This window comes from Dromaius novaehollandiae, chromosome 11, assembly GCF_036370855.1.
Source record: "Dromaius novaehollandiae isolate bDroNov1 chromosome 11, bDroNov1.hap1, whole genome shotgun sequence".
Classification (NCBI taxonomy): Eukaryota; Metazoa; Chordata; class Aves; order Casuariiformes; family Dromaiidae; genus Dromaius; species Dromaius novaehollandiae.
In genome coordinates, this window is record NC_088108.1 from 4,220,791 (window position 1) to 4,235,836 (window position 15,046).

Consider the following 15,046-nt stretch of genomic DNA (forward strand, 5'->3'; position numbering starts at 1 on the left):
AGATGGATGATTTGTCTTGCGGATGCACAAACATCAGTTGTTTGTATGAGTCTTTCCTGCAAGCATTGAACAGGAGTTTGTAGAAAACTTGGTGACTCGAAAGCTTGCTGATGAAGGTGCTGATGACCTCTAGGTCACTGCGGTGGTTCTGGCCCAGCTCTAAGCAGACCAAGCGCTCCATATGAAAGTTTTCTGGGTCTTGCAGGACACAAGTTTGGCCTCAGTCCAGTTTCTAGAGGGCAGGTATCTGCGTCACGAAGGCTGTCACCACAGCCATCACGGGAAGGTTACTTGTAGGCAGAGCGAAGACCATTGGGACTGATCTGTGTTCCAGGCTAGGTCTGAAACAGGTCAGCAGGGTGGTACGGTGCCCTTCTCACCTCTGCCGCGTAGCCTGAGGATTTCAAATGCAAGGTTGTCAGTGTATCACCAGCACTGAATTAATACTAAACTCACAGTTAAAAAAAATGTTCTCCTCAGTACGTTCATTGCTTGGAATTGCATGCGATGCCTTCTAACCCTGAAGATCAGAGTATTTCCTTTAACTGAGCAAGCTTTGGGAAACCGCAGTGGAACTAGAATTCCTTTGCAAGGCACCATCAGTCTGTTTGGCCATTTTGGGGACTTCCCAGCTATGCATTATGCTAACTAAATTACACTTGAAAGCCGAGTGCCTTGATAGGTGTGCATGTGCATTAATGTGGCTTAGCGGTGACGGGGGGAGGGGAGGTGTTGCTTTTTACACGTGTAGGGCCAGGACCTGAGAGATGCTGAGCATGCGCACGTGGTGTTCACTTCTGCACTCTCAGAGCCAGCCTGACAGGGTTAGGAGCACAACGGCTGTCTGCAGAGGTAGTTGCAGACTGGATTAATATTTTATTTTTTATGTGAGGGTAGAACATACAACTGTACTATGGGTCGGAATGGGGAAAAATTGCTTTATTATGGCTAAGCACTTTTTTCTGTGTTGTGCATATGAATGTGTTCGTGTTGGGGAACAGAGCCTTTACTGACTGTCTCTTTTTTGTTTTTAAAGCTGATCAGTGGTGGTTCTATTGTAAGTGCTGAGGCAGTATGGGATCACGTCACCATGGCCAACCGGGAGTTGGCGTTTAAAGCAGGAGACGTTATCAAGGTCCTGGATGCTTCCAACAAGGACTGGTGGTGGGGTCAGATTGATGATGAAGAAGGATGGTTTCCCGCCAGCTTCGTGAGGGTGAGTGACTTTCTTCTTTGTCCCACCGCAGTGTGTCATTGCCAGCGCTGTCTGAATCGGTCAGTGGACTGAAATGGCAGTTTGGCCTGATGGTGAAAGGAGAGTCCTGCCCACCATATTTGCCACCGCTGATGTTTGCTATCAGCAGTGTGGCTGTTTTCTATCAGCAAAAGGGGAACAAAGAAGGTTTTGAAAGAAATGAGAGGGGGTAGAGGGCAACCAGAATGGGTACCGGCTCTGCACTATGCTCCTGTGATCTGGAGCACCTTTGCTGGGTGCCTCAGCATGTTGTGGGCTCTCTCCTTAGGCGATTCTTCTTTGGAAAACCAGTTACCTGTTCTGCAAAATTTGGGTAGATGATTTTGGGGTGCCTGAAAGTTTATACTGTCTACGGGAGACCTGCATTTGTGAGAGCTGTCTTGGCTCCATGTAGGTGGAGGTGTCAGCCCTCTGCCTTCCACAAACCATGTTGAGCTTTGGCTCTCCAGCAGTTTTTGATGTAGAATTAATTGACTAATTATTCCGTGACCAGCTTTGGTTATTTTTTAAGGGGACAAGGACCATGGTCCCTCGTCTCTGGTTTTCTGCTGAGGTAGGCTTTGCTGTACCCGGGCAGCTTTTCCAGCCTTTCACAAATTAGCATTCCAAAACTTTATTTATTTGCTCACTGTGTCTTAAGAGACCGAAGACACCCGTTTTGCTGCCGTCAGCTCCTGCCACATTATTAGGGCGCTCTCAAGCCTTCCTCGGGGAGTCAAGACGTCAGCATTGACCTTGTCCGCTTCCTTTTCCTCTCCCTTCTGCGGAGGGTGCGATAGGCGGGATCAGAAATTTAATTCCTTTTGAAGCTTAGGGGATATGGTTCAAAAATGAAGATTTCTTTTGCCTTGTAAGATTGTCTGAAAGATGACTTTCCTTTGAACCTCCCAGGCAATTTGACAAGCTCAGTAGTGGTGGTGGAGAAGACTGTTTTCTCTGAAGCGCACAGTGAAGACCATGCAGCATCCTAAAGCAGTTCTGTATTTGCCTTGGCTCTCTGCCTGCCCTCTTCTCCCCCGAATCCTTACTCTTTGGGGCATTCCTTCATCCTCAAGATCCCTCTTTGCTTTTGATGGATTTATACCACATTATTTGGGAGATAGCCCTCTGGATTAGAAAGAGTGGGTTAAGATGTATGGCCTGGTGTTTCCTGGTGGTGTATAATGACCACTGCTTAGGGAAGCCGGATCTTGCCAGGCTTCTGCCTCCCTCTGCTCCCTGATGGACAAGTATCTTCCCTCCGTGGGGCTTGGTTAGGCAGCTCTTGTGTCTCTCCAAGGTCCGGCCAGCTCCACGAGCAAGAGATCAGGGACTGGAACTGGAGCCTGGGCTCCCTGCATGAGAAAGCCCAGCCCAAAACCCACAGTAATAAATAGTGTTCCGTATTTTGTTGACTAGGACACTGTGAGTTTGACCCAGCTCCCAGTGGAGCGAGTCAGAGTTTGGAAAATTGATTTGTACAAGGCATGATGAAGATGATAATCTTATTGGGGAAAATATTCTCACCTGCATTGCTAGCACATCTCCTCCGTGTTGCAAGCTGGAAAGGCTGAATTATAAAAATCTATCTGGTTATTTTTTACTTGGTTTACACACTGAAATGGTCTGGGCCAGTTTAACTTTTCAATGCATTTACCAGTGCTGTTTTGTTTGTGATTTAGGGGAAAATATTTAATATCCATTTTTTTTGTAATATTGTAAAGGTACTGTTCGTGGTAGATTTAGTAACAGTCTTGTTTTGCACTATCCTATCTTCTGAAAAACACAACTCAACAAGCAAGCCCACTTACTCTGGGGCCCAAAGCCATGGATCATTTGGCTTGGCTGAACTTTCCAGCTCTCCCTAAGGCTCAGGAGGGTGATTTTAGAAGTCAGTAAAAACAAAGGGGATGAATCAATGAATCTAAAACCATGATACCCAGAGAAAAACATCCTGGAGGGCACCTTGGTATATAGTATCACGATGGCCTTTCCAGGCAGGTTTCTTGCCTGTTTTGTCTAACGTGACAACCCGACGGCTTGACTTTACTCCAACAAAATCAATCCTCCCATTAAGTCTGCAATAAGACAGATCACTTACTCCTTCTGCGAGACGCTTGTTCAGCTAGGTCCGAGACCAGAGACGTGCCCTGGGACTGAATGGTGGGCTCCGAAAAAGGAGACTGCATGTTTTTGCTGCCACAGATGGTAATTAGTATTTAAAAATAAGTACCAGGCATTGCAAAAAAAAAAAAGAAAAGAAAAAAAGAAAAGAAAAAAAACAAACAGGCAAGTGAAGTTCTAGCACAGTTTGTCCGCAGCTGTGCAAGGGAGGCTGGAGGGGGCTATTCACCGCGCGGCTTTGCAAAGCGGAGCTGCCTTCCCCGCGCAGTATTCCTAGCAGCGTGCTGCCACAAGCCAGCCCACTCCCTGGTTGCCCTGCGCTGTGAAACCAGCTGCCATTTGGGCTGTCATGTTCTCCTCTCCTCTGCTGGCTGAGGTCGCTTGCTTGCCTCTTCATTTCTATTCTTGCATATTCCCTTTCCCCCCCCTCCCACTTTACTTACCAAGAAAGACAGTGATTCTCACCAGATGCCTGCAAAGCCTTTGGGGCCTTTAGAGAAGATGCCTGCAGCCCCTCTCGGGCTTGCAGGACTGCTGCAGCCACACTGTGCTCCTTCAGGGTCCCACCAAGAACCACTTAACCTGCAGCCTTTTTGCTTTTCATTCCCCTCCATCTTATTCTCGTATTTCTCGCTGTTTATTGAACTGATCACTTTCATAATGAGGAGGCTGGGGTTTTTTTCTCTGTGGTTGTACTTTGAGCCCTGCTTTTTTAAGATGATACCAGAAAACTGCCCGAGTTAGCCTGGGTGGCTCAAGTTCTGCTTTCATAAGAAAAATATTTGTTTCCCTGTATATTTATATTTTACTTATGCAGGAAGGAAAACAGGACAACAAGTTGCCTAGTAGAGGATCTAAACAGTGAAACGAGCACTGGAAAACAGGACAACAAGTTGCCTAGTAGAGGATCTAAACAGTGAAACGAGCACTGGAAAACAGGACAAGTTGCCTAGTAGAGGATCTAAACAGTGAAACGAGCACTGGTTCACATAGGAAAAGAGCAGGGCAGAGCTGAGATCGCTAAAACCAAGCAGGAATAATTTCAGGACATTTTAAAGCTGCAGGTCTCTCACAGGTACCAACAGGGTTGCAGGACAAGATCGCTGCAGTTACTTTCCTCTGAAAGTCATTTGGATCGCTTCTGAGTACAGAACTGGCCTGGAAAACCTAGTTCGCGGTGAGATGTCTGACGCTTCTTGCCCCGCAGCCAGATCACATGAAAATCTTTGGCAAAGAATTTGGCACTCGCAAAATCTCCTCGCAGGAGCAATTCGCATCTGCAAGTGCAGAGGGAAACAGTGACCTGCTGATTCCCTCGGCCTCTCTTACATGCCCAGCTCAGAGGGGTTCGTGCATGCGAATACCGCACTCAGCTTGACTGCCTGGCCGGGAATTGGCTCCGTGTGCCTAAGGCCGCCGTTATCTGCTTTGTAGCTGGAGACTGGGCTAGAAGAAAGTGGGAGAGTTGAAAGTCATAAAGTTTGGGGAGCACAAGAGCTTTCAAGGAGAAACTGGATGACATAGCGATGCTTTTTTGGGAAGAGAAAAAGCAAAACAGAAGTAAAATTTGGAGCTTAGTAAACAATGATGAATGATTTCCTGTAGGAAGCTGCTGCGCTCAGAGAGAAAACAAGTTATGAAAACCCTGAAATCATTAGAGAGGCGGATGCGAACTCCAGAACCAGACTGAAGGCTGGATAATGAACTGGATTTCAGACAGATTAAGATATCTACCTTGTATTTAAGTGTCTGTTATCAAGTGAACATGCCAGGCAACCATTTAGAAGCGCTCTTACAGGACACTAAAGTCAACCTTGGAATTAGCTGCACGGTGTTGTTGAATGACCCATCAGCTGGAGGGATCTGAGAGGGTGGGAGTCACAGTCACAAAAACAGCAGGGATTTTGCAAAGGATTTCATGTGCTGGTAGTGAGGGAGTTGCTTGATGCTCTTCTTTTCATGGAGGAGCTCTTCATGAACGGCGTAGCCCTGGGCTGTCTTTACATGATGCTGTGCAAATGAGTTTTTGCATACCAGCATGCTCATGTTCACATGCGAGCTCAAAAAATTAGGATTAGTATTTGCAGGGAGGAATTCCATATGTTCCATATATTCTGTAGGCAATAATGCTCCAGTACTGCAAATCTGTCAGAAAATAAAGGTGGTCTCAGAACAAAGTCCCTGACTGCAGAGCCCAGCATCACAGCTCCAAAATGGCTCAGGTGACATTCAAACGCTCCAAAACCAGAAAACTAGATAGGGTCATGTTTGGGCTCTGGGGAAAAGAAAAGTCCGAAAATGAAAATTTACAGATTTTTATTACTGTGAAATCTTACCCTAGAGACAGACACAGCAAAATGCACCCATCTTGGGCGGAGAAGGGGAATTTATTTTGTTACACAGCTGTCCTTAATCTCTTTGGATGCCAATAGGCAGACAGAGTTTCCAGAATGTATCTTCTAGCACCTTGACAGTGGTGACTCTTTCTTGTATTTACCAAGCTAAGCTAAGGAGCAAATTTGGGGTGGAGGAAGCTCTACTGCAACTTCCCGAAGTGCCCAGTGGCTGCCGAGGTGTTGGGGTGAATTGGAGGATAATGTCCCCCCCAAAGCCTTCAGCAAAAATTGTGTGTAAATTCCTTGTGGTCAGTACACTCTTACAAAAGGAGAAAATGCAGGGGAGTGCAGCGATGCTCCTTCTTCTTTCTCATCATTCCTTAGGTTTCCCTGAGCGTTGTAATTTTAGACCGATTTTTTGCTTCTCAGTCGGCTGCTGTCGCTGGATTTGTGTTTGCTTAGCACCAATCGCAGCAGCATCTAGGTGAGATTTCCCAGGGAAACGGGGACGGCGCCGAAGCGGGATTCACCTGTTGGACAAATAAAATGATATGCGCTGCAGTGTCTGCTGCAGAGTCAGTGCCTCGTAAAGCAGATTTTATCCTCCCGTGGCAAATCCAGCGTAAAAATAGCTTCCAGTAGAGGTGTCGCGTGCAGAGCGAGCGGAGTGCCACGGCCACAGGATGCGCTGCAGACTAATTGTGGGGTTTTTTTTGAAGTCAAGCAGCGTTTCAGCATCCAAACGCAGCCTGTGCTAGTTGCAGATGCCATTAATGTGGCAACCGAAGCCACTCAGGCCGCTCAGCATCTGTCGGATCCCCAAAGGTTCAAATGCCGGCTGTTGGGCCCTTCCTCGTACCAGCTGCTTTGCAGGTGCAAAACCAGATTGTTTTGAGGCCGTTCTTTGAATGAGGCCAAATCGGTGCGAGTTTTTGCAGTCCCTCCTTATCCTCTGCCAAGCAAGCGTGCTGGCTGTGAAGAAAGATCCAGTCTCTAGTGAAAAAAGCGGGAGCTTCCTCAGCCTGGCAGGATTTCTGCGACGAGCTGCTTGAGCAGCTGAGCTTCGGCTGCTACCTGTTGCGTGTCACGTGTAACATCACGGACCGGGGGCTCTTGAGTTTTAGGAGTCTAAGCCCTCACTCACAGTATCCTAGAAAGAAAGCGCAGCACGCGTTTGCAGTGTTGGAGCACCCATCGGGCAGGCACGGCCGCATCGCCAGCCGTAGATCTGGTCTGCTGCAGCCCTCGGGAGCCAGTGCCTTTCGCCTGCGGGACACGCGGAGGAAGCCCGGGACAACCTTTCTGGAGCCGGTTTTGTTCACCATTCAAGGACACAGAGTCTGACGCGGTCTCTGCAAAGTCCCCTGGCTTCTCCTTTTTCGGAAACGAGTGAGGGGTGTTTCTGAACTTGGCGAACGGGAACTTGTGATGCTGGGAATGGAGAGGTTTAGGGAAAGAGCTGGGAGGGGGTTTGGGGAGGCTGGGTAGTTGCAGGAGGGAGGGAAGGAAAAGGTTCCAGGGAGCCTGGGAAGTGGAGCGAGGTGAAGGACAGCAAGCGTAGAGCCAGAGGGACAAATTGGGGCTGCAGGAGAAGATGGTGGTAGGACCACAGAGGGAAGGAACTTGCTTCACTGCCTTTCTTTCTAGGGCCAAATGTCCTGTCCCTCATTCTAGAAGAGGCTGTGTTTCTACACGCTCCTTTATGGCAGAGAAGCGAGTGCTAGTGCTAATACCGTAGAGTCCAACAGCGTAGGTGTGTCGCGCACTGCGCGCAGCTGAAGAGCAGCCACAGCGCTGGCAAACCACCAGCTTATGGGAGGAGGGAGAGAGGGCCAAGCCTGCGGTTCCCAGAGCAGCTCCCGTGAGCTGGGAGAGGGCGGCAAGGCGTACAAATTAGTCACGAGGCTCTGTGCTGCAGCTTGTTCCTGCGGGGTTATTGGAGTGTCATACAGTGCCCTGCAGTTGCTGGATGGCTAATGACGCTAATCCTAGCTGTTCAGTACAAGGTTTTTGGTAAAAGTTGGGCTGCTCGCGCTGGTGTTTATGATGAAGTCGCTCGTGAGGGCAGATTCGGTGGAACGCAACCTCCCTCTGGAAGGAGCTGTATCTTTAATCCGTCACGTTACTTAACCGTGAGCCAGCATCAGAGGGTGGCACATTGTCTGCTGGTTTTGTCCTTGCAAATCTCCGGTGGAAGGAGATTAATAAAGCAGATGGCTGGTAAAATGTTTGTTTTATCATGCGTTCTGATTATTATGAGACCAGCAGCCCTCAATGCTTATTCAAGTAAAATGTCCTCTGTATACAGTGTATACATTCAGCAGTCTAAATTTATAATAATTACAGGTCAGCTAATGTTGGAGTGGTGCCATGTGGTGATTTTATGCACCATTTGGGTATAGCTGCAAATTGATAAATCACATTTATACAGATTTTATATAAATCACATAGAGTATTAACTAGCACAGTGAAATGATCAGCTCTCCCTGGCTCCTAGAACTGGGTCCTTAGGCAAAAAGGGGCTTCTTATTTGACTATTTTGCTGTTTTCTGCCTCTGCAAATTACTATGTTATGCAGGAACCGGTCATGACTTCCTAATTAGGGCTGAGTTTTGAAACAGGGCTGCGAGACTCGTGATAAGGCTATTCTCCACGTGTCGGGTGGCCTTTCAGTGTGAAGTATCACTTAGCACTGGCGTTATGCAACCTGAAATTTTTCTGTAGTTTTTGTTGGCTTCTTTTAACAAAATTGTAATATGAAGAGTTTGAAGTGGTTTTCTAAGGGCAATTTATCAGGGCAGGCTCCATTTTTTAGCACGCTGGCCCTGTAGAAGCGTGGGGGGAGCCATACACAGTGCTGTATTGTCTCAGCGCTTATGCTTTTTTGCGTTGCAGAGGTGTTGAAAAAGGCACTGAAGGCTGATTTATTATTGTAGGGTTGTTGATGATTGCTGAACAGCTGTTATTATTTTTTTTGCAAAAAAAAAAGGAAAAAAGACAAGGCGTTGGATGCAGGTCTGCTCCAAGCCACAGCGCCTAATTCCTTGGGAAGATGGACAGGAGCCTAGAGAGACTCCTTGAAATCAGAGTGAGCAGTGGAGCTGACAAGCTGTCAGGGAACTGAATCCCCATCGCCTTTCTGGGGAAGGCATCGCAAGCACTTAGCAGGGCTGGCAGCTACCTGTCTTGAGCAGGGAAGACTGGGGATACAAGGTGAAACAGGAAAGAAAGTAGAGTTTTGAAGCTGCTTTTTACCAAACGGACTTTGTTGCACTGGGCAGGAGGCAACTCAGTGCACTTGAGTCCAGTGCACAGTGGAAAGTCACTGGGCAAAAGGAGAGGTGTTTTTCCATTAGTGCTATCTCAGCTCTTATTTGCAGCAATAGGAGGTCAAGCATTTCAGGCAGGAGGCTGTTTTCAGGAGAGTTGCATGTGTCTAAATCCTAGCGAATAGGGACTGTGGACTGGGCAAAAATAGCGACCTTTGGAGTATTGTCTAGATCAACTGAATATGACATTTAATAAGGTACCGGGGAAAAGTAGTGTCACCCCCAGTTTGCCCTTTCCACCTCACTGTGGCCTCCAGCGTACCATCACTGAGGTCTGAGCGAGCAGGTCGGTGAAGCCTAGAGGATCTGGCTTGCGGTGGTGGCGTTGGGTCAGAGGACACAATTACTGCTGTAAGGAGTGTAACTTTTCCTAGCCCAAATGCAGCACAGCCTCTTCTTTGCAAGAGCACAAGAGGATCTGAGAGCTGTACGAATCCAAAAGCTGAAGTTGTAAGAACAGCCGTACTGTGTCAGACCAAAGGTCCACTTAGCCAAAGGATTGCCCATGGTTGACCACGAGAATGGGGCAAGCCCACAGTGATGTGTTAAGTCCACATTAGGATTTTGCATAGCCTTTTTCATGCTGCTCTTCAACATACAGTCTGAGAACCTCAAAAATATTCATGAAAAATGTAACTGGGTAAGGGAGATTATCCCCATTTTATAGTTCAAGTGATTGGCCTGAAGCCAGCAGCAGAGCTGGGAAGGTAAACTCATCTTCTCTGAGTTGTGATCCAAATTTCAAAATGATGCCCTGCAAGAATGACCCTTATCAGAGCTACTGAGCACTGGGCAACGAGATGGATTCACATTCCTGAGTGAAAGCAGGGGGATGGCTTGAAGATTTTGGCTGGTTTGGATAAACATGCAGAATGTGAACTCTCTCCGTGAAAGCCCTAATCTCTGAGAGACTGCAAATTTTGCCTGAAACTCTTGGGAATAAAGACTGTCAGACACCCAGCACCACCTGAAAGAATAACAATAAAATAATGCAAGAGAAAATCAGTGAATCCCCTGCCAAAAAAAAAGATATTAGCAAAGTTTCGAGGTTAAGACAAAAAGCAGGAGTGCTGAACGCTGCAGTGGGATTGCTCTTTCCAGCAGTTGAGGCTGGAGAGTGCTGGATGCAAGAAACGTTTGGCTTCTTCCCCTAAAGATGACGTCTTTGCATGTGTTTTTAATCTAAACCAGAAGTCATCTGGCCTAGAACTGCAAGTTTTTCCATTTGGAAGTGTGAATCCTGACAGGAAAGAGCAAACATTTCATTAAGAAAAAGAAAAGCAGGACCCCTGAGACTCCCAGCTCTGGAAGCTGTGAGAGTTCGTATGGCACCTGCCAGGCGCGCCGAGTTGTGAGGTTTTCAGAAATCAGGAAAGTTGCAGTCTCAGTATTTGCCTTACAGTTTCAAAGCCATTAGGACTCATGCTTTCCAGGTTTTTCCCTTCCACTCTTGTGAAGATTAAATCTTCCCTGCTTTTTCTTTTTTAATGAAAACAGAGATTTTTTTTTTAATATCCTCCGCTGCAAAATTGGCCGGACTATCCTGGCACTTGGTAACGAGCTGTTCCAGTTGAGTTTGGGAGAGCTGCAAAATACCTTTTCCTAGCAGCAGAAAGGTGGGTTGGGAAGATATTTTTAACTTGCACAAACAGGATTTGAGGGCTTAATGTCTACCTTGGTGCTGCTTGATTTTCAACGTGTATTTGGCCTGGAATAGCAATAAAGCTGTCACCAGGCTCTATCCCTCAAAGGCCTGCCAGCGCGGTTGTGTCTGTCACAGCTCTACCCATTTTCTGTTCCGAGCATGGCCCCTAGGTTTTACAGCCCCCGCTAAAATCAGTGGCACTGATGGAAGTAAATCGCCCCCCAAGAGCGCTTTGGCAGTCTACCCCGTCACGGCGCTTACTCAGAAGCGGTGCTTGGAAGTTTATTTTTCAGCACAAAACACGGCTCGCGGGCATGAAGCCTTGCTCCATCTAGGGATAATTGAAACCTCTTCCAAAGCGGACGGTGGGGGCTTGCTGGAGAGGGCTTGCGTCCTTGAGCCCCTCATTTTGGGGTGGAACGGGGTTGCTAGCTCAGCGCCGTCCCTCGCAGGGCCCTGGGGGTCAGCCCGGCCACAGGTGCTTACCGACGAGGGAAGTCCTCCAAGGACCCTTCGAAGAGCTGCGTGCAGCCCCAAACTGGGCAGCATTGGCAGGCAAGCGGAGGGGACGTGACCTGCACCATCTCTGCAGCAGATGCCGTGCCGGAGAGCTCTGCGAGGGTGGAAGATGCCCCATCCCGCAGGAGAGACCTGGGGGAAAACAGGCAGAGCTGCTCGCCAGCGTGCTGCATCGCCTAGGCACGGGGCTGCAACTGGCTCTGGCCACCAAAGTCTCCTCCTCCGGCACCCAGAGCTGCACAGCATTTCCGTGAACACTCACTTCTAGTGCGTGTTTGGCTCATCCATTTGGCTCCTTGGTTCATCCAAGTGCTTTGGCTCGTGTGTCCACCTTGGGTTTTTCTCACCTCCCCTGATTCCCCCCCGTCACCTAGCTGTGACCAGGAGAACTAATGACTTTAGTGTTTGCTTCATGTTGAACGGGACTTGTCGTTGTTGCTGTTAAGTTTACTGCATCATTAACATTCTGCTAGAGAAGAGATGGGTTTTCTTCCAAAATCACAGCTTCTTGACCTCTAAAACTCACTGTAGGAAGACAAAATGTGGGAGCTATAAAAAGAGGAGATGTTGTTGAGCAAAATGCAATCGTTGGTTAGAAAAGCAGGGAAGAGAGCTCAGCGAAGAAGGTTTAGGTTTCTTTGCTTTACCAATGTAAAGGAACGTGGCCTTTTACACTCAAGATATCGAAAATGGAATTTACGCTGAATAATGGGAAATGATTGAAAACTGTTAGAACTGAAGACAAGATTAGAAGGTTAGGTTGGCTCTGCCATTTGTTTTCTGTATGGCCTCCTGTTTGCTTGGACAATTTCACTGTTTTACAGGTAGATGTATTTTTAAGTTTCACGTCCTCCAGTATTTTGGGCTTTGACTGTTGAGAAGAAAACTTGATTCATTTACATATCAACTTAGATGACCTTTGTAAGATCATGTTATTTCCATGTGTTTTAGGTAATGTTTGTTTGCAAACTTCGCCAAGCCCACTTTGAGTTGACAGAGTTATTTTTCAGCAGATTTTATTTGGGGGAGAGGGTAACAAAAGGAGGCTGCTTGATCATATGCTGTGTGCAGGGAGCAGCCTTTTTCCATGAGACGAGGAGTTACTGTTATCTTTTAGGTTACAGCTTCCATATATGCTGTTTATTTGGCGATGGAAAGAAAATTCAGTGGAAATGTAGTGATCCTTCTTCATCAGATTTCTTCTGTCAGAGCAGACCCTAAGCGATGGTCTGTGAGAACCAGGGAAAGTAACGGTATACGCTTATAACCACAATTTTTTTTTAGGTTGGTCCTTTGTACATATGAGCACGTCTTGGTTCACTGCATCTGACAGCATCCAGCAGTCCAGTTACGCCTTCATGTGATGATTTTTTATTTGAGGCCAAAACGGTTATAACTTATGATCTCTTTGCTAATGGGGGGTACTGTTTGAGGCCAGTTATGCCTTTTTGGACTGTAAGCTCCCCTGGGTGCCCTGGTGCATCGCTGACCTCTTGAGAGCTGCTCCGATGGCCGTGTGAGCCCAGGGGCACGCTGGGGAGAGGCTGGGCTGCAAGGCTGGAGGCGTTGCGGGATCTCTCTGTGTCCTCTAGTCAGCTACCAAGCTGGTCTTCAGTCGGTGCTCTCCTGAGGCTTTTCCAAATAACCCTCTGTTATTATTGTTCTTCTATTATGTTCTGTTCCCTCTTCTCCTCACAGCTATGGGTGAACCAAGAGGACGGAGTGGAGGAAGGAACCAGCGAAGTGCAGAATGGCCATTTGGATCCAAGCGCCGACTGCCTCTGTCTCGGCCGGACCCTCCAGAACCGAGACCAGATGAGAGCCAACGTCATCAACGAAATCATGAGCACAGAGCGCCACTATATCAAGCACCTCAAGGACATCTGCGAGGTAGGGGGTGGGTTGTGATGCCGGGACCGCACAGTGTGGTGGGCCGTTGAGAGCTGGGGACAGGCCTGTACGTGAGTGATGGGAGAAGGAGATGCAGCGTGTTTATAATTAGCGTGTATAATAGAGGAGCAGTATCTGTCAATAAACATTGATGCTTCTGAGTATTCTCTACTAGATCTGCTAATTAGCTTTAGTTTGTATTAACGAAAAATACAATTTTTGGATCTTTTTACATACCTCTTTGACTGAAAAAATGATGAGGGTGATATCTTTCAAGCGTTCCTCTTAATTAAATCTCATTGCCAACTACTTTGGAACTTGTGATTGAGAGAAATAGGTTGTAATTAAACAAATCGGTTAACCATTTCATCCCTGTCTTTCCCGTCGTGTTTCCAATTTCCTCTTGCTTGGGATGGCTCCTATTTGCCGTTGCGTACAGTGATTTGGAGAGCAAAATGTTGTCACTGTGGGAACTGAAGTATGTCAGATTTACGTAGTATAAGGGCAGCTGCAAGCAGACGATCTCCGGGCGTTGAAGCCTGATGCCTAGCGTCCTCAACCCGGTCCTCCTTCGTCGTGTTACAGTTACCATCAGTCCGGAATAGTATCTGCAACGCCTTAGTGTCCTGCAACACAGCCTCCGTGGCACGAGCAAAGGCACCGTCAGGGGTGTGCGGTGCTGGGTGCCCGGGACGGGGAATGCCGGGCTGCGCCCTGGAGCAGTACGGGACAGCCTGGGTGCTGGGTGCAGGGGGTGCGCCTGTCTCTCGGAGGCAGAAGTTTGTTAGCTCTGAAACCCAAGCCCGCGGCTTTCAGCTCCTCCCTCTGAGGGTCTGGGATTTAACGATGCTGTGCCCAGTGTTTGCAGAATCAAAGTGGTGGAGTCCCTTATGAATCCTCCTCAGAAAGTTTCTTCCTCCTCCCTTCCAGCTTTCCACTTTTCTATTGACAAGCAGCCATGCCAAAAGCATCTGTGATGCTTTTCAAGTATGGGAGAGTCTTGGGATTTCAGTTTGGGAACAGAGGAGCTTAATTTCACTGTGTTATTCCAGTCAGAGGTGTTTGCACTGAAGGAGTGAAGAACTGCTGGAACTTCTCCACGTACTGTTTCTTTGCCTGCATTTGCACTGTTTAAAAAAGGAAAAAAAAAAAAGAATTTGCATTAGCCAGCCATGTCACCATGCCTTTTCCATGTCAGACTCTCAGCAGGTGCAAAAAAACATAGTTTCAGTGACTTCTGTGGAGTGACACTGATTTTCAGTACTTAATGATGTGCCCTGTACATGAAGGAGATCTCTAAGGCTCTTATCTTGCTTTGTGTGATACAAAACGGTATTGAGGGGATAAATCTGCCCTCCAGGTATAGTACCAGGGAATGATTCAGCTGCCTCTTCTACAAAAGAAGGAAGAAGACTGCGCTGGGCATTCTCATCTGCAAAATGACGGGCTGTCCATTGCTGGGGAAAATCTCATTTTGCTCAGTTTAATCAGAGCAATCCGTTCTGCTTTGAGAAGGCCCAGAGACAGCTACATCATGGCCGGCTCTTTCTGCATAGCTGGACGGGCCTGTATCTGTGCGTGAGAGGAGGGTGGCTGGAGGTGTGGGCCGGCCTGGGCTCCTCTCGGTACTCATGGCTGGATTCGTCCAGAGCTGTTATCTGTGCCGAAGAACGCGTAGTCTCCAGGCAAGTACTGATGAGAGGCAGAAGTGCTGCTGACAGTGGCAAATCCCCCCTTCCCTTTGCTGCTTATTTTAAGGCGTCAGGGCAAACCGCTGCATTATGATGAATTGCAGGGGATGAAAGAGGAATTCTGGCTGGGTGGTGAGGGTTGAGCCTGATTTAGGATCGAGTTTAGCAACGTGTAGTTACATCCTCAGTGCTGTAATGAATAACAAGTCCTACCGGCAGTGAGGCACCGTAAGATGGGTCGTTGCTATCGCGAGACTGTAGCCCCCACTAGGTGATTA

The 15,046-nt window shown here is 47.7% G+C and overlaps 1 protein-coding gene across 4 annotated transcripts in view; it reads left to right on the forward strand.

Moving 5' to 3' along the window:
* The window catches only part of ARHGEF9 (Cdc42 guanine nucleotide exchange factor 9), a 207,484-nt gene that overhangs the window by 138,395 nt on the left and 54,043 nt on the right, over positions 1 to 15,046 (forward strand). For all 4 annotated transcript variants that reach the window (XM_064518085.1, XM_064518088.1, XM_064518087.1 and 1 more), the window contains exons 5-6: positions 1,037 to 1,216; positions 12,886 to 13,077. In XM_064518085.1, coding sequence (XP_064374155.1) covers positions 1,037 to 1,216; positions 12,886 to 13,077 — 372 coding nt within the window. The remainder of the gene's footprint in view (positions 1 to 1,036; positions 1,217 to 12,885; positions 13,078 to 15,046) is intronic.